At 44.1% G+C, this 24,184-nt stretch overlaps 1 protein-coding gene across 2 annotated transcripts in view; it reads left to right on the forward strand.

Annotated features, from left to right (window-relative positions):
- Nucleotides 1-24,184, forward strand: part of PPP1R16B (protein phosphatase 1 regulatory subunit 16B) — a 72,889-nt gene that overhangs the window by 42,971 nt on the left and 5,734 nt on the right. Inside the window, exons 5-9 of one of the 2 annotated variants that reach the window (XM_044298002.1) lie at nucleotides 4,728-4,831; nucleotides 4,956-5,080; nucleotides 8,027-8,152; nucleotides 18,999-19,074; nucleotides 22,575-22,704. In XM_044298002.1, coding sequence (XP_044153937.1) covers nucleotides 4,728-4,831; nucleotides 4,956-5,080; nucleotides 8,027-8,152; nucleotides 18,999-19,074; nucleotides 22,575-22,704 — 561 coding nt within the window. The remainder of the gene's footprint in view (nucleotides 1-4,727; nucleotides 4,832-4,955; nucleotides 5,081-8,026; nucleotides 8,153-18,998; nucleotides 19,075-22,574; nucleotides 22,705-24,184) is intronic. The other variant, XM_044298003.1, reaches the window with a different exon arrangement.

Raw genomic sequence — 24,184 nt, forward strand, 5'->3', positions numbered from 1 at the left:
GCGCCTAGCCTTCTATGAATGAATAAATCACCTTAAATCTCATTATTTGGTACATTTGTAAAAAATCATTTAACACGAATTAAAGTAACATTTCATTCTGCACAGACTTGTCCTAGCTGTAAAGAGTTGTATAACTTGATATCATGTCTATATATGTGCAGGGACCCGGTGGTTTACTGCTAAAGGGGTTTTATGCCATTATAGTGCATTGTCATTCCCAAAGGCTGTATATGGGAGTAAAGGGGTTAAATTGCCAGGCCTAGATTCAGTTGCCAGGTGTGGGCCTGCTCCCAGCCTTCTGATCTGGGGGCTGTGAATAGTAAGGAGGTGGAAAGAAGCAAGCAGAGAGACAACAGCAGTCTGAGCAGAAAAGCAGCCAGCAGACTGGATGTAAGAGACAGAAGCAAGTGGCAGTCTCTGAGGGAGAGCTGAATGGAATCTAATAGAAGGTTTAGCAGCCAGTATAAGGAAGAGTGCTGCTAAAATAACACATGTATATTGGTTGTGGACTTCACTGCACTTTGGTTGGGGTTAGAAGTTTCAAGCTGCCTACCATACAAAAGAAAGAGATTGGCCATCTGTTAAAGGACTACAGCCCGCAACTGGGTATTTTACAAATAAAGATTGAAACAAAGAAAAGTCTGAAAATTGCACCCTTTGGATGAATTGGAAAGACTGCACAGTTTATCTGGAGAGGAACTCAGAGGGGCCATTATACTGTTTGACCCTATATGCAGCCTTAGGAAAACATGTGTGTATCAGCTGCCACATTTCTTCAGTAAAGTCCTGTTTACCGGTTGCACCTTAAAACCGTCCTTGTTATTGCTTTGAACCATCACCTGCACTGTCACAGTATTGCATTGCCCTGTACTCCAAGGGACCGCTGCCTGGCATCCCAAAATCCACTGACACTACAAGCACCTTATCTACCTTCAGAGAGGAGACCAGAGGTCAGGTTATGCCCCCAGGGAAAGCAGGGAGCACCCATCCCTTCATCATTGCCAATATCTCCACTACGGTCCTCTTCCCCTTCCCTCCCGAGCTTGCTGCATATCTCTTGCCAATGAGCTCCATATTTATCACCACTGCTCATTGCAGTGCCATAAAACCAGGCTTCAGCTTCAGGCGTGAGAAACTATTAGCTTTTGGACTTGAGGTTTTCTTTACTGCAAGAACCCTATCTGCATGGGGCAGGGGTATGCAACCTGTCGCTCTACAGTCATCGTGAAACTACGACTCCCAGCATGACATGACAGCTAATGTCTGTCTGGGCATATTGGGAGTTGCAGTCCCAGCTTACAACAGCTGGAGGGCAGCAGGTTGTACACCATTTATAGATGCCTGGAACTGGTTCCCCGGGAGCACACAATATATATAAAGCTGGAATAACTGAGCAGGAGATTATGTCCTCATAGTCTGGCACCTGGGCTCTTCATTTGGGGACAACAAAAATTGTAGAAGGGAACCAGTCTTGTACTTCACATGGGTCCAGGGATCTCCTCATTTATTACTCCAATTGCTCTGCTAGATTTATTTCAAGCTGGCAGATCAGGGGGCGTGTTCTTTCTCAGGGGGTGTCCCAGTTGCCAAAGCTCTGCTCTCCTGTCTTGCTCCCCTTGCATTGTAAGTAGTCCCTCTTACACAGCCCCAGTGAAGAAATGTACAAGAGTCAGGATGTTACATGTTTAGCAAGTAGGATATACGTTAAATTAGAAGACTAGATGGTATTGTAGAACCCTTTAATATTAAGTGTAAAATTGAGTGGACAGTCAAGGGTCTGCAATGACATTAAGGAATATTGGGAGATTTTAGCTCTTGAGCCTGCAGAACTGTAAATGCAGCTCTGGAGTGTAATACAGATTGAATACAAGATAAATAATGCAGTGTATTCATAATTTATTCTTCACTTAATGGTTATGTACACCTTTGGGACATTTTTTATAATTGCATTGTACTCATTTTGAGCTAAAAATCACTTTTTTAATTGGTCTTTGTTAAAAATGTTGAGCTCCTTTCTCTGTGCAGCCCTGTGATTCTCTAGTAGCAGACTCTGTTATCCTTCAGGCAGCTCAGCTGACGGCTCTTATCTCTGATCTCCTAAACACTCATTATAGCTCAGTTCTTATCTTACTGATAACAATATGGCTTAAATAAGTGGTTATGACCCATTAGTAATTTAGAGATTAGGTTTATTAGATGACCCAATGGACGATTCACACAGCGAGACAGTTAACCATTTGTGACAGAACGGCTCAAATTTTTTTAATAAAGACTAATTGAAAAAGGATTATTTTTTTTGCCCAAAATCAGTAAAATGCAATCATAAAAAATTGCCCCAAAGGTCCACATAGCCTTTATATTTTTTATATCACTTTAAAGTGATTGTCCAGGATTTTATTATTGATGGCCTATCACCAGGATAAGCTATCAATATCTGATCAGTGGGGATCTGACACTCCACACCCCAGCCAATCAGTTGTTTCTGGGTAGCTCCCATGCTGAAAGCTAGCGCTCCCAAGCAAATGGGAGCAATGCTGCAGTATCCAGTTCCGTCTATACCAGTGGTGCACAACCCGCGACCCCAGAGCCACGGTTTGCGGCCCCGTCCTCCTGGACAGAAACACAGCTGATCATGTGATGAGCTGTGTTTCTGCCCACAGCGCCACATGATGGAGCATTACAGTTCCTGCACTGTAGCATGAGCAGGACGGGTCCCCGGTTGTCAGTTACAGTGGGGGAGCCAAGGAGAAGGCAGAATCAGTGTATCAGCGCTTCTGCCTTCTCCTCAGATAGGTGAGCGGCGCACTATGCAGGGTGGACCCTGCTTGGGGGAAAAGGATTGCAGAGCTGCAAGGTCAGGAGACCTTGATCAGATCTGCCTTGTACAATTCCCCCACAGCAGGCTGATTTCCCCTGTAACTGGAGCTCCTTTGGATGCCCTAGTTACAGTGGAAATAGTGCAAAAAAAGTCTGTGTCCCCAAAGGTCTTTCAGTGACCTCTTGGGGACACATTATGCAGAAAAAAATATAAAAAAATAAGTACAAAGAAAATTGAAAAAAAAAACACAAAAGAAAAAAAGAAGTAAAATATGATGTGGAAAAAAATGTTAAATTATAAACAATTATAACAATCTTTTTATGATCCCTTGGGGGACACATTATATGGCAAAAATATATTTAAAAAAAATAATAGAAAATGTAAAAATTTTTTTTTTTATAAAATACAAATAAAATAAAAAGAAAGTGCAAAATAGTAGAGTGTTCATTGTCCCCCAACAGTATTTTTATGATCTCTTCTTGGGGGACATATTATGTGGCAAAAATATATTTAAATAATAAGTAATAAATCAATTATAAAAAAATACAATAAAAGGAAAAAATACAAATAAAAGGAAAAAATAAAAAGGAAAAAGTGAAAAAATTTACGAAAAGTGTCAGAGTATTTGTAGCAGAAATATATAAAAAATTCAGTTAAAAGAAAAAAAATAATAAAATACAGTACATAAAAGAAAAAACACCCACACCAACCAAAACTGTTGCCATTATTGCCCCATTCACGTGAATGAAAGGAGCTATAGTTTGAAAAAAAAATACTTTTTAAAAATGTTTTGTACAGTTTCCCCCAAATAAAAATAAAAAACTAATTATAAGGCCCTATGTATCAAGTGAAAAATTGTTGCAAAAATTATTTTTATATTCCCAACACAAAAAAGTTACAACCGTTCAAACCACCACGTGCGCTAATCACAATAAAAAGTGTCTCTTCAGGCCTGGTTATTAAAGTGTGACCCAATAAGCGCTTTCCCCACTAGTAAGGGAAATTGCTTACTGGTTATTACATGGCGCCTGTAACTGGCAGGAGGTGGTAATAACCAGGGAGCACCGTCCTCTGCAGTGAAGAAAAGCGCTGATTTATGAATAGGAGGCAGGAAGTTAATGTCGCCACTTTTCCGTAAAAATGACTTTTAACAAGTTCCTGCAGCATAGTCCCTGAAACAGAAGAGTCATACTTACCTGCTTCATGCCACCCTGGCCCCCTCTGCCTCCATCTTCTGGTTCCTGCACTTTTACACCTGCATGGCCATGGTCACATACACAACTCTAGTCAATGACTGGCTGCAGCAGTGACACGTTGCTTGTGGCCACATCACCGCTGAAGCCAGTGATTGGCTGGAGAGGTGCATGTGACCATAGCCATGCACTGCCAGGTGAAAACAGCGTGGGGAGCAGGTAAGTATAACTCTTCGGTTTCAGGGGCCATGCTGCAAGAACTTTTACTGGGAAATTGCTTTAAGCCCCTATTACACTGCGAGATATTCAGGTCAATTACTGGAAACAAGTCTTCATAGGAACGCTCATTCATGATAACTGGCGGTATAATCGTGCCGCACATCTCTGTGTAATCAGGAATGTGCTACTGCTTATCAATATAACTAAATGAAGGAAGAACGACTGTGATAGCGATCATTCCTCCCCAGTCACTTTACATTGGCCTGTGTAATAGGCTTATGCAACTTTTTTTTTAATTTGCGGCCCCTTGGAATAGAGCGTTATGATAATGCAGCCCTTAGACCAAAAAAGGTTGTGCACCCCTGCTCTATACAATAGGTGCAGTTGTGTAGTTCGACCCTTGCTGATCAGATATTGATTGCCTATCCTGATAGGAAGAAAAATCCCATATAACCCTTTAAGGCCATGACTGAGCTCTGATTCTTTGCTGTCTCCAGTGGTGCAGATCTCCTGGCAGTAAATGCTGATGGTAACATGGTGTATGACCTGTGTGAGGAGGAAGCTACGCTGAACGTCATAGAAAGCTGCATGACCTACAAAGGTGAGAAGCTACAAAACCCTTCTAATTCTTCAGACTTCTGCTCTGGGTTAATTAATACAAAAACATAGGTACCCTTGACTTCACTGAGATTGTACCTAATCTCACGGTGTCCACCTCTCTCTAGGACTCACACAAGAAATGGTTAATGAAGCACGGCAGGCCCCGGAGCGTCACATGCTGAATGATGTGAGAGCTCTGGTGGCAGCCGGACAGGACCTGAACAGAACAGACAGCCAAGGGGCCACTCTGGTGAGATAAATAGCCTGGTCGTGTTACTTTACCCAATTACACAATCTAAGCCCCCGCCTACCATATGCCATTTATATTACTGATGTGGCAGCGGTGCCTTTGGACCCCCTAATGCTCGGTGAGGTCAGCATAAAGCTGATGATAGGTTCCCTTTAAGTGTCAAGTTAAAGAACACTACAACTGTATTATGCAAGGTGCCAATTAGGCTTTGTTCACACTTGGTTTGGAACCTCTGTTGGCAGTTTTAGTACATTTGAAGGCAAGAATGGCTAAGCATGCAGCACTATTCATGACATGCAAAAGACAGGCACACAACTGACCCCATTGCAAGCCATTGATGTCTGTTGGGTGCCATTGATATCCATTGTATGAAAGATCTGGGAGAGCACTGCAGCTTCCATTATAATTTGAAGTACACAGAGCAGATGTGTCTTAAAGGAGTATTAGAGTACCTGTTGAATGTGGTGGCCAGAAGTGGCTGAGGTTACAGAATCAGCCAAGTGGACTGAGTTCTGCTGTTTCTGTAACCCCATAGAACTGAATGGAAGCCACAGACTGCACTCGCTGCAGGAGTATGACTGCAATTACCTGCGGGAGTACAACATTTGCATCTTCATTATGAATAACTCATTGGTTCCTTGCTGGCTGATTGGCTAAATGCCATTCAGCTGACTCACCGGGCATCTTCATGGGTGACACCTGACAGCCCAGGTATCCCCTGGTCCAAATCAGCCTGTGTGCCACTCTGTCAACAGGGTTAGGCCTCATGCACACGACCGTTGTGTGCACCCGTGGCCGTTGTGCCGTTTTCCGTTTTTTTTCACGGACCCATTGACTTTCAATGGGTCCGTGGAAAAATCGGAAAATGCACCGTTTTGCAGCCGAGGCCGTGATCCGTGTATCCTGTCCGTCAAAAAAATATGACCTGTCCTATTTTTTTGACGGACAACGGTTCACGGACCCATTCAAGTCAATGGGTCTGTGAAAGAACACGGATGCACACAAGATTGGCATCCGTGTCCGTGATCCGTGGCCGTAGGTTGCTTTCATACAGACGGATCCGAAGATCCGTCTGCATAAAAGCTTTTTCTGATCTAAGTTTTCACTTCGTGAAAACTCATTTCCGACAGTATATTCTAACACAGAAGCGTTCCCATGGTGATGGGACGCTTCTAGTTAGAATACACTGCATACTTGGTACAAGACTGCCCCCTGCTGCCTGGCACCACCCGATCTCTTACAGGGGGATATGATAGCACAATTAACTCCTTCAGGTGCGGCACCTCAAGGGGTTAATTGTACTATCATATTCTCCTGTAAGAGATCAGGGATGCCAGGCAGCAGGGGGCAGACTGGGGGCAGACCCCCCCCCCCTCCCCAGTTTGAATATCGTTGGTGGCACAGTGTGCCAACCACCATCGCACCCCCCCCCTCCCTCTATAGCAGTAACATTGGTGGCAGTGTGCCAACCACCATCGCACCCCCCCCCCCCCTCCCTCTATAGCAGTAACATTGGTGGCAGTGTGCCAACCACCATCGTACCCCCCCCCCCTCCCTCTATAGCAGTAACATTGGTGGCAGTGTGCCAACCACCATCGCACCCCCCCCCCCCTCCCTCTATAGCAGTAACATTGGTGGCAGTGTGCCAACCACCATCGCACCCCCCCCCCCCCCCCCCTCCCTCTATAGCAGTAACATTGGTGGCAGTGTGCCAACCACCATCGCACCCCCCCCCCCTCCCTCTATAGCAGTAACATTGGTGGCAGTGTGCCAACCACCATCGCGCCCCCCCCCCCCCCCCTTCTATAGCAGTAACATTGGTGGCAGTGTGCGGTCTCAACAGTAGAAGATTCATACTTACCTGCTTCTTGCTGCTGCGATGTCTGTGAACGGCCGGGAGCTCCTCCTACTGGTAAGTGACAGTTCTTTAGCAATGCGCCGCACAGACCTTTCACTTACCAGTAGGAGGAGCTCCCGGCCGGACACAGACATCGCAGCAGCCAGCAGCCAGGTAAGTATGAATCTTCTACTGTTGAGACCGCACACTGCCACCAATGTTACTGCTATAGAGGGAGGGGGGGGGGGGGGAGTGCGATGGTGGTTGGCACACTGCCACCAATGTTACTGCTATAGAGGGAGGGGGGGGGGGGGAGTGCGATGGTGGTTGGCACACTGCCACCAATGTTACTGCTATAGAGGGAGGGGGGGGTGCGATGGTGGTTGGCACACTGTGCCACCAACGATATTCAAACTGGGGAGGGGGGGGGGGGGGGGTCTGCCCCCTGCTGCCTGGCATCCCTGATCTCTTACAGGAGAATATGATAGTACAATTAACCCCTTTAGGTGCCGCACCTGAAGGAGTTAATTGTGCTATCATATCCCCCTGTAAGAGATCGGGTGCTGCCAGGCAGCAGGGGGCAGTCTTGTACCAAGTTTGTAGTGTATTCTAACCTGAAGCGTCCCCATCACCATGGGAACGCCTCTGTGTTAGAATATACTGTCGGATCTGAGGTTCACGAAGTAGCTCATATCCGACAGTATATTCTAACATAGAGGCGTTCCCATGGTGATGGGGACGCTTCAAGTAAAAATATACCATCGGATTGGAGAAAACTCCAATCCGATGGTATAAAAGAACTCCAGACTTTACATTGAAAGTCAATGGGGACGGATCCGTTTGAAATGGCACCATATTGTGTCAACGTCAAACGGATCCGTCCCCATTGACTTGCATTGTAATTCAGGACGGATCCGTTTGGCTCCGCACGGCCAGGCGGACGCCAAAACGACTTTTTTTTCATGTCCGTGGATCCTCCAAAAATCAAGGAAGACCCACGGACGAAAAAACGGTCACGGATCACGGACCCACGGACCCCGTTTTTGCGGGCCGTGAAAAAAAACTGTCGTGTGCATGAGGCCTAACATGTATGTTCTCTGTTACTACAGCTCCATGTTGCAGCCTCTAGAGGCTTTGCAGAAGTGGCAGAGACCCTGCTTGAAAATGGGGCTTCTGTGGATGTGACAGATCCTGACATGTGGGAACCTCTTCATGCTGCAGCCTTTTGGGGACAGGTAAGGACTGTGTAGACTATGACATATGTTTTGGTTGCAATACGTTGGCTTTAACATATATCCGGGCAGTGTTGGACTGAGGTACTTTAAGCACGCCAGTGGAAATGATTTTGAGGGATGGGACCTGCAAGGATGGGATTCAGATGTTTAACAGTTTTCCTACCATATAAAAAAAAAAAAACACTGTACCCCAGAAACAATACTGCAACACACAGCAAGCCCCCCAACTACAGACTGGCACACACAGTGCCCTGAATACAATACTGCCACACACAACATCCCCCCCACCCCCGAATACAATACTGCCACACACTGTTCCCCTGAATACAATACTGCCACACACAGTGCCTCCTGAAAACAATACTGTCACACACATCACCCCCAAAATAGACTGCCACACACAGTGCCCCTAAATACAGACTGTCACACACGGTGCCCCTGAATCAATACTGCCTGCACCCCCCATCCCGAATACAATACTGCCACACACAGTTCCCCTGAATACAATACTGCCACACACAGTTCCCCTGAAAACAATACTGCCACACACAGTTCCCCTGAATACAATACTGCCACACACAGTTCCCCTGAATACAATACTGCCACACACAGTTCCCCTGAATACAATACTGCCACACACAGTGCCTCCTGAAAACAATACTGTCACACACATCACCCCCAAAATAGACTGCCACACACAGTGCCCCTAAATACAGACTGTCACACACGGTGCCCCTGAATCAATACTGCCTGCACCCCCCATCCCGAATACAATACTGCCACACACAGTTCCCCTGAATACAATACTGCCACACACAGTTCCCCTGAAAACAATACTGCCACACACAGTTCCCCTGAATACAATACTGCCACACACAGTTCCCCTGAATACAATACTGCCACACACAGTTCCCCTGAATACAATACTGCCACACACAGTGCCCCCCAAATACAGACTGCCACCCATACCGTGCCCCTGAATACAGTACTGCAACACACAGCAAGCCCCCCCAACTACAGACTGGCACACACAGTGCCCTGAATACAGTACTGCCACACACAGCTTTGGGTCTCTTTCTGTCTGAGCTCCGTCTGTCCACACTATTTTTCGGCCTCCTCACTCCACCCACCACTCTGAACCTCAGGGGTTGACGCACAGGACAGGCATGCTCTTCTTGGCCTGCCGGTGGTGAAAAGTCTTCTACCTTCACCCACCAGTCTGAACCTCCATATCTACCAGCTCTATGCACAAGGTGCCATCATACAGCACCTCACAGGCCCTTGTTTCAGCTCCATCACTCTCTAGACCCGACTTCTATCAGTTGCTCTCTTGTGAGAGGACTTTTTTTCAACCACTCTCTCTCTCTGTTATGCGAAGAGGCTCTTTTCTACCTGCTCTCTAATTCTGTCAAGCAGTCTCTGTAGCTGACAGTCCCTCTCCCTGCAGCCATCTCCTTGGCTCACAGTCATTTTCATGTAGCACAATTTTTTAGTGCATTGTGCCCAATGACTCCAGCGGCTGCCATGACTGACCCGCACATTCAGCAGGTGGGTGTACGCTAGTGTTGAGCGCGAATATTCGAATATCGATTTTTTTTTTGCGAATATCGGCACTTCGCTAATTCGTGAATATTTCAAATATAGTGCTATAAATTCGATATTTCGAATATTATTTTTTTTTTGTTTTTTTTTAATTGTTATATTTTTTTTCCCCCCACTTCCCTAAAGTTGTTCTTACCTGTCCTTTGGATTCCTTGCCGCTTCTGCCGACTTCCGTGCTCATGGAGCGTCCCCATCACCATGGGAACGTCTCCATATACTAGAATGTACTGTCGGATTTGAGAATTACGTTGAAATCGCAATTCGATTATTTTAAGTTATAATAATCGAATTGCGATTTCAACTTAACACTGCTATATTCCATATTCGTTAATTCTAGCCTAATATGGAATATAGCAGTGCTAAGCTGAAATCGCAATTTGATTAATTCAAGTTATAATAATCGAATTGCGATTTCAACTTGGACCTGGTTTACTATGGTTGGCTTGGTAGAATTAGCGAATATGACGAATGTATTCGTCATATTCCACAAAACGAATATAACGAATGTAATCGTCATATTCCACAAAGCGGGGGCGGAGCCGACTGAGCATGGTGGAGGACGTGTGCGTCTGAGCTCCTTGCCAAAAGCCCGGTCTTTTAGCCTATCTCACAGCTACCCGACGAGATTATGGGGAAGATTAACAGAGATAAGAGAGGGGAAGTGGAGAGCACCCCGAAATTGAAAAGCTCACAGAGCGATATGAACAAGTACCTCAGCAAAAAGACTTCTTCGTCTCAGCCGGAGCGGGGGAAAGCAGCACGACATACGCCAGCTGCAGAGGCGCGGGAAGAGGACTCTGATGGCGACAGCTCGGATGCCTGTTCTGAAATACAAGGTGAGCGGGACGCTTTACCAATCACCAGAGCATTCCTACAACAGTCGCTAGCTCAATCGCTAGACAAAGCTCTGTCGCCAGTCCTGAAAGAGCTGGCGGACATTAAGGCAGAGGTCCTACATATGGGCCACAGAGTGGAGGCCTTGGAAGACTCACATTCCCTCATGACTCAGCACAGTGCAGGGATGCAGTCGCAACTTGCCTCGGTCTGTAAACAGGTGAATGCTGCCTTTTTGCACCTGGAAGACCAAGAGAACCGGGGGCGACGCAAGAATATACGTTTAAGAGGGATTCCAGAATTGATTACTGCAGAGGAGCTGACACCCACAGTACGCCATTTATTTGGGATGCTGGTGGGCAAAGAGCACGCAGACGCCATTGTTATTGAACGCGCCCATAGAGCCCTGCGCCCGAAACCGCCGGCTACAGAACCCCCCAGGGATGTGGTTTGTGCTCTTATGAACTACCTAGATACTGCGGCCTTGCTCAGAGCTGCGAGAGAGGCGGGTGATCTCTTACTGGAAGAACATAAGATCCTATTGTTTCAGGACTTGGCGGCCAGTACGTTGGCGAAAAGAAGGGCCTTTCGTCCACTAACTAATGCCTTAAGGGAGAAGAAGCTCCCGGTGAAGTGGCTCTTCCCTTTTGGCCTGACAACCACAATTGAGGGACGGCAATATACGGTGCCGGAAGATTTGCCCAGGTTGTGGGACGCATTACAGATGGAACCGCTTGAAATCCCATCATGGCTACCAACGTCTTTCCCGCCAGACTTACCTCAGCTTCCGCTCGCCGAGGAAGAAAGCCGCCTGAGATACAGGACTTTTTTCCTATGAGAGAAGTCCTTCTTCCTGTTAAATTGTTTAATATCTCGGTACTCATAGAGGATACCTCATGTGTTAGGGTTTTTCTTTGAGATAACAGAGATGGTTTCTCCAGTCAGGGGTTTACGGTTTTACTTCATAGTAACCTACAAATTTTTCCCATTGTACTTACATGTTGTTTAATTGATGTAATTACGGGTACTCTTTTTCCAGCTTGATAGACCGGGTGGATGGAGATGGGTCCTGTGACTTCTCCACACATGTCACCCCCCACTGGCCTTAGTTATTTGGCCAGCGTGTGCCTCACTGCGTCGCGAGACGCCATTGGGCTCTATAGTCCACTTGTTTTGTTCATTTTCATTTTTAAATGTTATTGTTTATGTCCTGTTTTGCTTGACATCCAATGTACTGCTACTCTCTTAGATAGCTGTTGGTTTGGATATGGCTGAAGTGAAAGTATACTCGCTTAATGTTAATGGAGCTAATATCCCTCAAAAGAGGAGTCAGCTATATCACACATTAAAGAAAGAACGTGTTGATATTGCCTTTATACAGGAGACTCACTTCAGGCATATGCATATACCTAATGTGATTAGCAAACAATTCCCCCAATGGTTTCATGCATCCCACTCGTCGGCCTCAAGGGGCGTCTCTATAGGTGTGGGAAAGAATGTCCCGTTCCAACTGTTAGCTAAAATGGTGGATCCAGAAGGTAGATACCTGTTAGTTAAAGGGAAAATTCCTAACTTAACAGTTACTATGGCGAACCTATATGCTCCGAACTATAACCAGATTAAGTGGATTTTACGGACACTAGACATCCTGAAGCCCTTTGCGGAAGGATTGTTGATCATTGGAGGAGATTTGAACATGATCTTTGACCCCATAAAAGACACCACGTCCAGAGGTAGGAGTGTGCCAGCTAAGCAACTCCGCAGACTTCACCTTGCGCTGTCGGACTTTGGTCTCTCGGATGTTTGGAGATTGTTACATCCAGAAGATAAGGACTATACGTTCCACTCTAGAGTACATGATTCGTACCAGAGGTTGGACTATATTTTCTTATCCAATCATGCGCTCCCATTGGTCACGGAGGCCACGATAGACAATGCAGTTATCTCTGACCACGCTCCCATAAGTGTAAGTGTGAGGTTTGCGGACTTGCCGCGTAGATCCTGGACCTGGCGTTTAAACACCACGTTAATAGATGATGCAACCCATGCGCAGGCAATCGCACAAAAACTGAGAGATTACTTTCTAAATAATGACTCAGATCAGATCTCGAGGCCCATTCTGTGGGAAGCTCATAAAGAAGTGATCAGAGGAGAGCTTATTGGTCTGGGCACTAAGTTAAAAAGAGATAGAGCGAAAGAACTGAACTCTTTATTACTGCAAATATCTACGCTTGAATGTATACACAAAAAATCGCAGTCAGATGAGATATACAACTCCCTAGCTTCTCTACGTAGGCAGGTTAGAGATCTCCTTAATATTAAAACAGCAAAAATATTACAGGCCCTACGTTTTAAACATTACCTTCACGGTAATAAAAGCTCCAAACTAATGTCCGCTCTTTTAAAGCATCAGAGAGATAAGTCCTTTATTCAGGTGATAAAAACTTCAGATGGAAGTAGGCTAACAAACATGCCAGCCATAGCAAAGGAGTTCTGTAAGTTTTATGAATCTCTATACAACTTGAAAGATGGGGGCTCCCACCCAGACTTAGCCCTGCAGATTAAAAAATTTTTAAGCTCTGTTACGATCCCGTCAGTCTCAGAGGCGAATAACCGTGAGCTACTGAAGCCTTTCACTGCAGAGGAGGTGGCACAAGTCCTAGATACCATTCCGACTGGGAAATCCCCGGGGCCGGATGGGTTTCCCATTGCTTATTATAAAAAGTTTAGAGATATACTTGTTCCTTACTTTGTCAGCTTATGCAACTCTTTACTTAGAGGAGAGACTCTACCCCCACAGTCTCAGGCAGCGCATATTACAGTGATACATAAGGAGGGGAAAGACCAAGAAGTATGTGGAAGCTACAGGCCCATTTCCCTGCTTAACACTGATTTGAAGTGGTGGGCTAAATTGCTTAGTTCCAGAATTTCCAAGCTCCTGCCTGAGCTTGTGGGGGAGGAACAAGTGGGGTTCGTCCCAGGACGAGAAGGGAGACATAATGTTAGCAGAGTGGTCCATGCGGTTTGTCATGCTAGGAAGAATCGGATACCAATGGTCCTACTAGGTACGGATGCGGAGAAGGCGTTCGACAGAGTCAGTTGGCTATACATGCGAAGTGTATTGGAGGCATTTGGCTTCCCAGTACAGTTTATTAATGCCATTTTCTCGCTATACTCTTCACCATCAGCACGCATCATGGTTAATGGGACTCTGTCGGACGCCTTCATGATACGTAATGGCACGAGGCAGGGATGCCCCCTATCCCCCACACTCTTTATACTCACCTTAGAGACCTTACTTCTAAAGTTTAGACAAAACTCTGCTATCCAGGGGTTGCGCTTAGGTACACACACACACAAAATGGCAGCGTTCGCTGACGATTTACTACTTATGTTAACTGACCCTGAAAAGGCTATGAGCGAGGTTTTGACTATTTTCCAGCAGTTTGGGGCTCTGTCCAACTTTAAGATTAACATGGACAAGTCTGAAGCACTAGGTATATCTTTATCCCCTGCACAACAAATTAAACTTAAGAAACTGACACCCTTCAAGTGGCCACCTACTTCTATCAAGCATTTAGGAATTAATATCTCTAGTGATCCTGGCCTGCTGTTCAGACTAAACTTCCCTCCTCTATTGAATAGGATAGAAACCTTTCTCACCAAAAGTTCTCTGCCATTCCTTTCCTGGTTAGGGAGGAAAAATGTGATTACGGCTTACATATTACCTCAGCTGTTATATACCCTAAGATCTCTTCCACTGTATTTACCGGCCAATTATCTACTTAAGATCAGGAGGATAATAGGGAGATATATCTGGGCGAACAAAAAGGCTAGGCTCCCGATTGGGTTACTTACTAGGAGAAAGAAGCAGGGAGGCATATCACTCCCAGATGTGGAGCAGTATGTAAAGGCTATACATCTGGAGAGATGGATTGCCTTGGTGAGGCCCACACCCTCACCATTGCATGTGGAGATGGAGCGTGCCCTAATGGGAAACTCAGCAGACTACATGCTATGGTTCCCTTTCAAAAAACCAGATAAAGATTCCCTGGTCAGTGTCATCACGAAAAAGTACAGTTATTGCCTGTAGTAGAGCAGAGGAGCTTAACATGGGGAGGGGGAAATTGTCACCTCTAACACCTCTTAAAATGCTGCCCCAGATCCTGAACAAATCATATGTCGAACCAGGTCCCATCTGGAACTCTTTTCCGGGGACAGTATTGGGAGATCTTGTGAAACTGTCACATCAGAATGACTACTATACCTCCTTTGCAGGGGAAAATGCTGCCAATTGGGACTTCCTGCAAGTAAGGGACTTTGAGATCACGTGTACTAAGCTCAAAAAGTCCAAGTTTGTCCCGCTTGCAGATCCTACCTGGTTGGAATCCTACACTTTACTTCCCAAGATCCCCCCGAAATGCATCTCACTCATCTATACGCAATTGTTGAGAGATAAGTACAAAAGTATACCCACGTATATTGGCGCTTGGGAGAGAGAACTGAACTACATACTGGATGATAGGGAAAGGAACTATATCCTGACTCATTCACATGGGTTTTCTAAATGTATTTTGACTCAGGAAAACTCCCTAAAAATTCTCACTAGGTGGTATAGAACGCCCGAGATGTTATTCAAAATGGGTTTGGTATCTGATGATCTCTGTTGGAGGTGCAGGAAGGACAGAGGTTCTATATCACACCTATGGTGGTTCTGCCCGAGTTTGAAGGCGTTTTGGGGAGATATTGAAAAATTAATCAACGAGATTTGTTCTGTTGACCTGAAACTTACCCCGGAACTAGTTCTTTTGTGGTTACCCCTAGCTGGATTCAGACCAAATAGAATGAATCTTTCTACACATATGATTGCAGCTGCCAAGTTGTTAGTCCCTATGAAATGGAGAGATAAGGACCCGCCGTCCCTTAGGATGTGGCATGAGAAAATGAGTGACATGTGCAGAATGGAGGAGTTAGTGGGATGGACTTATAACACAAGAGATAAATATTTGAAGGTCTGGGAACCGTGGATAAAGTATGTTAAGAGGATAGATATGGAGGAGATTGGCAAGGATCTGGTATTGGGACAGTAAACTTACATTATGATTCCACCACACACGCCCCAAGTAGCTCGAACCTGATAAGGGGGAATATGTTGCTCATTGAGTCTAGTCTTGACTGAACCTCATTAATATGCCTTTGGAACGAGTCATATGACACAGTAGATGGAAGGTCTTAGTGAACATTGGACAAAATCACAGGCGACAGGACTAATATGTTCTATTAGTTATTTGTGTTGTTAGTGTCTTTCTGTATGTTCTCACCAGATATTCCATATGTACATTTAGAGATATCAGAAATTACAATACGATTGGATGTCTTCACATGCCTGTATTGTCGGGTTATTGCCCTAGAAGCCTAATTGATACTTGATTGTGTTAATTGTGAAGATGTACAATCTGTCTTTTGCACTGGTGTAACTTAGTGAGACTGTTATCACTGTATGTACTATATATATGCTTTACTTTTCAATAAAAACAGATTTGACACATATTCCACAAAGCGAGGATAACGAAGTATTCTGCATCTTACTTTTAGCTACCTATTCATCAACTTCGCTAATTCTAGCAAACATATAGGAAAGTTTACTATAGAGACAGCTAAGTTTAATTCGCTATGCGATTATATTACTTTGCTTTTTTTTATAAATAGAATAATTATAATAATTATCAGGTATTATAATTATTCTATTTATAAAAAAAAAAAGGTAAGTAATATAATCGCATAGCGAATTAAACTTAGCTGTCTCTATAGTCAACTTTCCTATACGATTGCTAGAATTAGCGAAGTTGACGAATAGGTAGCTAAAACGAACATGCAGAATACTTTATTATCTTAGTTTTGTGGAATATAACGAATACATTGCCCTGGTCCTCAAGGGGTTATTGAATTTGCTTAGTACTTCCAGAAAGCAGACAGACCTTGTTTTGTTGTATGGTACTGTTGGCGCCATATGGCACTGGGTGGGTGTTGTGTGACTCTCGTGCATGTACAGTATGGCATATGCTATTATTTATATTCTCCGATATACAATAAATTACAGAGAATAAAACAAGCTTGGAAATAAGAAAAATTCTTGGATATTAAAAGAAAACCTTTGTCCACTGACAAGTGTCACGCTGTACAAAGGTAAAAGTAGGCAAGGGAAGGATTTTTAAAAAATTTATGAAATACCATTATGGAGAGAAGCTGCAAATGGAAATGATGTTGAGCAAATCTCTCTTTGGAGAGCAGATGTTGAGTAGATTGCTGGTTGTTGTTATCCAGCAAAGGAGGCCACTGGTGGTAGTTGTTATCCAGCTCAGGAGATCACTGGTGGTGGTTGTTATCCAGTACAGAAGGCCACTGGTGGTGGTTGTTATCCAGTACAGGAGGCCACTGGTGGTGGTTGTTATCCAGTACAGGAGGCCACTGGTGGTGGTTGTTATCCAACTCAGGAGATCACCGGTGGTGGTTGTTATGCAGCTCAGGAGATCACCGGTGGTGGTTGTTATCCAGCTCAAGAGATCACCGATGATGGTGATTATCCAATCCAGAAGTTTGCTGGTGGTGGTGATCCAGCTGTCACGGAAGGTGTACAGAAAACTAGAAGACACAAAATGAAGATCCGACTGACTGGATCCAAAACTAAGGAACCAAAGGGAAAGCCCTGCAACAGACCTGGCTCTCTCTCTAACTGCTCAGCCTATGCAAAAATCTCAATGGTAGATGAGCGCATATCGTCGTTCCTCGACTGTATAACACCTGAACACCCTATAATAGTGAGGGGACACGACCACCAGCTCCCTACACTTGATACGGAGGGAGTCAGGGTCACCTGGGATCCAACAAACAGGAAAACACAAATGAATGATCAAAACTTATCTGTAGAAGACTCAGTAGTAGCACCCAGCATGCACACACTCCAGGAAGTTGTATAAACCGCAAAGTGATGCAGTATGGGAAGGGATTTAAAGGGATGCAATCAGTGCAACTGCATGACAGCTGAGAGAGGCTAACGAGATAAGAAAACTAAAGCAAAACAAAAGGAAGCTCAAGCAGGAGGTTCTGAAGAACGTCTGACAGAGCTTCTCAGATGTCTGGTGGTGACACCAGCTCAGTAGAGATATTAGTGGTGGTGATGATTATCCAACTTAGGTGATCAATGGTGGTGCTGAACCAAGTCTGCAGATCGCTGATACTGATTATCGAGCTTAGGAAATTGCTGGTAGATGTTTTTCAACTAAGGAGAGTTTATGTGTTGTTCAAGTCCCACTAGGGGACTCAAACTTCTAATAGATTGATGCCTGGTATAATACACTGCAATACTTCTGGACTGCTGTATGGTACAAGTCTCCATTGGGACTTCCCTTTCTATAGTAAAAAAGTGTGGAATAATTGTGATTCACCGTTTTTCTATACTTCTTGGCGCAAGGATGCGACCTCAGGTAGTTGTAGATAGTTCCTTCATTATGTATAGAGGTTACAATGCGTTTCGGAGTTATAAATACTCCTTTTTGAAGTCTAAAAGGTAGTCAAGTTCCATAAAATAAATACATGGGTGAAAGGTTGGGATATATAACAATAAAGATTGTATATGATATATAAATAATTGGATAAAATAATAGTAGTGTTGGTAGTAGTATAATAAAAATCATGTTGATATGTATACATATATGTATATAGCAGGATTTTTTCAGGAAGTCTTTTAGGAGTCACGTAATAAAAAATAATAAATAATAATAAATAAACCATAAATTAAAAGTATCAAAAATTGTCAGAAAGGTATTTAATAATAAAAATATGTTTTCAAGGAAAAGGAAATGTATTGGAGTATATGTTATAAATAAAATAAAATGTAAAAAAAAGTGAAGGACGCGCTCCTGGAGCCGGCTTCCTCACTGCGCCTGCGCCGAATACAGAAGTGGACGCTGCAGGCGCGGGATTTTTTTCACCGATCGGGAGAACTCGGACATCACTCAAGAGGAGCGGGCGGGCTAAACGGAGGACCTGGGCGGGATAAAGGGTTAGTAGACCGAGGCTCTAAGTGCGGAATCAACGCCCTCATAGCACCTATAGGCTCATTAGCATATTTTAAAAGTGTGTTTTTTAGGAGAACGGCAGCAGGGACAAAAGTATAAAGAACGCTGTTATGTAGTGCTGACATTAGCACATCGCTCATGTCAGTCAGCTACATAACAGTAATTCTGATGGTAGAAACCCTTTAAGCAGTTCGTATCTGCTGAGAGATGGAAAGGAAACTTACCTTAATTTTTAAAGTGTACAATTCTGATAAAGACAAAAGTAAATGTGAACCTTCCCTAACATCGTCTTCCAATGGGATTGGCCTAAATTCTCTCTAATTCCTTTGCAGATTTATGTGGCTGAGATTTTAGTGTCACATGGTGCCAGTCTGAGCAGTAAGACTTCCTTGGATGAAACTCCTCTTGGTGAGTTTGGCTTTTACGGACAAACCCTTCTTCGTAATTCCTTCTGAGCACCCATAGGGTAGGTTCACACAGGGGTTTTGAAGGAGGTTTTGAGGCAGATTTTCCAGCAGGGAGGCAAAGTATAATCCTTCCTTTATATTTCTGAATCCTTTCGTATCCACTTCTTGCTTTGGCTTAAAAACCTGCAGAAAAATCTGCCTCAAACCTTCCTCCAAAAAACTCAGTGTGAACCTACCCTGTACAGAAATGCTTTTTTCCTCTTTGTCTGCCACATATCCAGATTAATGAACTATGAACAGAGATGAGCAAAGTTATCAAACATTTGATTCGGCTGCATCGCCGAAGTTCACAAAGAAATTCAATTAATTACGAATTACTTCGTAACGAATCGCATTTCATTGTATATAGCAGGCGCAATGGCGGGGAACAACGATCACGCCGCTCCCTGTCATTGAACCCCTCAGATGCTATGTTCAACGCTTCCGACAGTTACATTGAGGTTTTTCAGGGGTTAATCTGGGGTTTAAAACAAAAAAAATACATACTCACCTCATCCATTTGCTCGCTGAGAGTCTATCGTGGCCATCTTGATTGAAGAAAACGATCCAAATCTTGCACGTGCTGACATCACCACGTCATTACATTGGCCAGGCCCGGTGACGTCATCACTAATGACAGAGTGGCCGCCAACGGCCTCTCCGCAAACAAATCGATCAGGTGAGTACTGTATTTTTTTTGTTTTTTTTTAACGCCATTTCAGGAAAAATTTATTCGTTACCACGAAGCGCTAGGAAATTCAGCTTTGCGAAGAATCAAATTTTTCCTGAAATTCGGATCAAAGTCCACTTAGCTAACTTCGATTCGCTCAACACTATGGAACTGATGACCTATCCCCTGTAGCTGATCAATAGGGGTACGACACCTAGCTGTTTGAGAAGGCACCAGTGCTCTCAGTGGCGCCACGGCCTTCTCTCAGCAAACCAAGCACAGCTCGTACATTGTATAGCGGCTGTGCTTGCTATGGCGGCTCAACTCCATTCTCTTCAATGGGACTGAGCTGCACCTAGGCCATGTGACCGATGAAAGTGACATCACACGGCCTAGGCTAAGCTGTGAGAAGGTTTCGGCGTTAGTGCTGCTGAAAATCAGACATCATATACGGTAGTACATGACAATCTCTTTCTAACAAAGCTAGAACCAGCCCTGTACCTCACATGGATCCAGAGCTTCCCGCATTTATTTCTCCAATAATGCTGGATTCTCTTCAGGCTGGCAGCTCAGGGGTGTGTCCTTTCTCAGGAGGTGTGTCCTTTCTGTTACAGCTCTCACCCTATCAAAGCTAAAGGTGTGTGTCTTTTCTCAGGGGCGTGTCATTTCGGCAGCAGCAGCTCTCTCTGTGTCACAGCTTGTAATAGTAATTAGGACTGGTGGCATTTGAAACATAGAACTGAGCATTTATGTCCACTTCAGTAGATGGGCATGTGAATATTACTATACGGATTATAATCTGTATAGTAATATGCGTCATTATTATGATTAAAGAGAATATCTCACAACTGAACAGAAAGTAAATTACAAATTACTTTTACAACAAATTTTACATGCTGAATTATATTAACCCCTTAGTGACCAGCCTGTTTTGGGCCTTACTGACCAAGCGTTTTTCTTCTTTTTTTCATTGTCGCCTTCCTATAACTTTTTTTTCCCCCGACTTTATAGCTGTATGAGGGCTTGTTTTTTATAGTGTTATAGTGTTGTAGTTTTTAATAGTGTCATTTTGGGGTACACATAACTTTCTGATTAACTTTTATTAACTCTTTCTGGGAGGGAGATGTGAAAAAATAGCAATACTGCCAATACTACATGATAAATTTACGGAGTTCAATCGGTTGATTTTCGGTATAAATAATATAATATCTTTATTCTCTGGGTCAGTACGATTACAAGGATACCAAATACATATAGGTTTTTTTTTTTACGTTTTACAACTTTTGTGCAATAAAACCTCTTTTTTCAAAAAGAAGAAAATCTTTTTGCATCGCCGCTTCCCAAGACCTATAACTTTTTTATTTTTCCTTCTATGAAGTTGTGTGAGGGCTTGATTTTTGCAGTATGACTTGTAGTTTTCATTGGTATCATTTTGGGGTAAATTACGCTTTTTGATCACTTGTTATTATGTTTTTTGGGGTGACTAAGAATAAATGAGCAATTCTGCAATGTTTTTTAACTGCGTTCACCGTAGGGGATAATTTACATAATAATAGTGTAGTGCAGGTCGTTACGGAGATGGCGACACAAAACATATTGAAATTTATTTAATTAAAAAGCGTATTTCAGTGGAAAAAAAGTAACTTTTGTAACTTTTTTTTTACCACTTAATAGTCCCACAAGAACAGGCAATATTTTGATTGCTTTTAAAATACTATGCACTATCCCTATAGTTCATTGCATTTTATTGCCAGTACTATACTGACATTGACCAGCAGGCTGTGCCAGAGAGGCTGCTGGAAAACACTCAAGGCTGGCTTGGGGCCTATACAAGGCCCCAACCAGCCTATACACACATTGGCACCCCGCGATCGCATTTGTGGGTGCCGATGGGAGACAGTGGGAGTCTGTCACTTACATGCAGTGGGGGCCATTGCCTGCAGCATGTAAGGGGTTAAACAGCCCAGATTGGCACTTTTGCCGGTCTGGCCTGTTAGAGCAGGAGCACGGCTCTCATGTGAGAGCCAAGCCCCTGCTCTCTGCTGCACAGGGAATCCGTGCAGAGCTTAGATTGGGCCACTGTGAAAAGGCAGAGGCCCAGCCTAAGACCCCTTAGTGACCGCTGTAAAATGGCGTATTGGTGGTCACTAAGAGGTTAAAACATTTAATGGTGGCACAATCCCTTTAAGGCATCACAAAACGATGACAGGTGGAAATGTATAGGCAGAGTTGGACACGTGTAGAAAGATATAACAACATTTATGTATTTTGGATACAAGTTGTTGTGCAGGTACCATGGTCATTGGCAGTGTTGAGCGAATCAAAGCCAAAGGAATTGACTTTGATCTGAATCTCAGGAAAAATTAAATTCGCCGCAAAGCCGAATTTCTTCATGTTTCGTGGTAACGAATCTATTTTTCCTGAAATGGTGGCAAAAAAAACATACTTACCTCATCCATTTGCTCTTGGAGAGGGTGTCACGATCAATAAAGGGGGGTGGTGGGATCGCTGTTCCCAGTCATTGCGCCTGCCTGATTCAAAGGAATGCGGTTTCGGCGAAGCAGCTGAATCACATTTTTCATAACTTCACTCATCACTACTCATTGGCTTGTCACCATCTTGCAATCACCTATTTTAGATTTTTTTATCATGCCTTAAAAGACATCTTTATCAGGAAGCCGCCAGGTGATGAGGAGTATTCACATCAAGTACTGTCAAGAATACAAGGTTTCCTTGCTTGTGCCCCTCTTGTAATGTGTCTTCACATATATGTCATTGTATTTTGTCCCTAGATCTATGTGAGGACGAAGAACTCCGCTCATTGCTCCTAGAGCTGAAGCACAAACATGACCTTATAATGAAATCTCAGCAGAAAAACAAGTCTTCTCTGAGTCGCCGGAGCTCCAGCACAGGGAGTCATGGGTCAGTAAGAATATGGTACCTGGTTATTAAGTCATAAAATGGCTTCTTCCCTGTCTACTACCTTATAGGAACCCTCTCCACCAGCCTCAATACCACTCCTCTAACTGGTATTACTAACTTTCATCCAGTAACCAGAGCTCCCATATCAAAGGGGCTTTCCAGGATTTAGATACCAATGACCTATCCCCAGGATAGATCATCAATATCATAATGGTGGGGATCGGACATCTGGAACCCCCACTGCTTGCAGCAGCCGCCAGTGCCGTAATCTATACAGTGGATGGAGCCGGAAGCAGAAGGTTGGCTTACTGCAGATCAGTTCATGTGAATAGGAACTGAGCTGAGGCACACTGGTACAACCAATACACACAGGATGGTGCCTTCTGCTTTCAGCTCTATCCACTGCTTTGTGTCCGGCATTGGAGGTTGCTGCAAGCAGCTGATCAGCGAGAAGTGCCGGATGTCGGATCCCCACCAATCTGATATTGATGCTGTATCCTGAGCACAGTTCATCAATGTCTAAATCCAGGAAATCCCCTTTATTGTTGACCCTAGCGAGCCCATTCAATGCTCAGCGTACAACAAAAACAGCTACTTTTGTAGGGGCAAATAAATATTAAGCCATTGATACAAGGACATGTGTAGATTCAGTCCAAACATGGCTCTTCGTACTTTGAGTGGTTGTTCCAGAGACCTGGGTGATCGAGTGGCAAAAAAGGAAGTCCTATGAGAGCTAATATAGCTGTCAGACAGCTACTTCTTGTTCCAGGAAGCACCATGATTCAGGAGCCCACTCAGATGTTAAACTTTGACTGGAGGTATCTTGTTCTGTTTGGCGGTCCAAATCCTTCATTTCATTATAAACTAGATATTTCAGAAGGCCATTTCCCGAATGACTTGTCATTCATGGCTGGCCTCTGGCTGCCAACGGCGAATGTAAAATGATACAATTGGTGGAACTATCTGGGACCTGAGTTTACCTTGTATTGACGGGGTATAATACATCTGTCCAAGTATAATGACAGTCTCTGAACTTCGTTCCATAGTACGGCATTCGATCCATAGTACGGCATTCATCTGAAAGTGATGCAACCAACATATGGACTCTGCTAGCTACCCATCTCTTTCACTGTAGCCTCTTGTCTCTCGGTTCCTCTTCCTATATCTTCTTGCAGCTCCATGCTTCACTTTCTCCTGTTTTTCTCTCTGCTCAGCACACATGCAGTGAGCCCTTTAATAGCTGGAGCAGAGGATGGGAGTGATAGTGGCTCCTATTATAACATAGTCTATCACAGTGGCTCTCCTCCCACCATTGCTCCAAAGGACCAGTGCAGCGCAAGGAGAGGGCACCCTTTCTTCCTTTGAGGAACACCATAATTCTGGGGCTCCTACCTGAGGGTAGCTGCAATGCCCATGATGTTAGGTATTTGGATGGATGCAAGGCAGGGCATGTGTCAAGTGCAATGACCAGAGCATGGTG

This window comes from Bufo gargarizans, chromosome 6 (genome assembly GCF_014858855.1).
Source record: "Bufo gargarizans isolate SCDJY-AF-19 chromosome 6, ASM1485885v1, whole genome shotgun sequence".
In the NCBI taxonomy this organism is placed as follows: domain Eukaryota; kingdom Metazoa; phylum Chordata; class Amphibia; order Anura; family Bufonidae; genus Bufo; species Bufo gargarizans.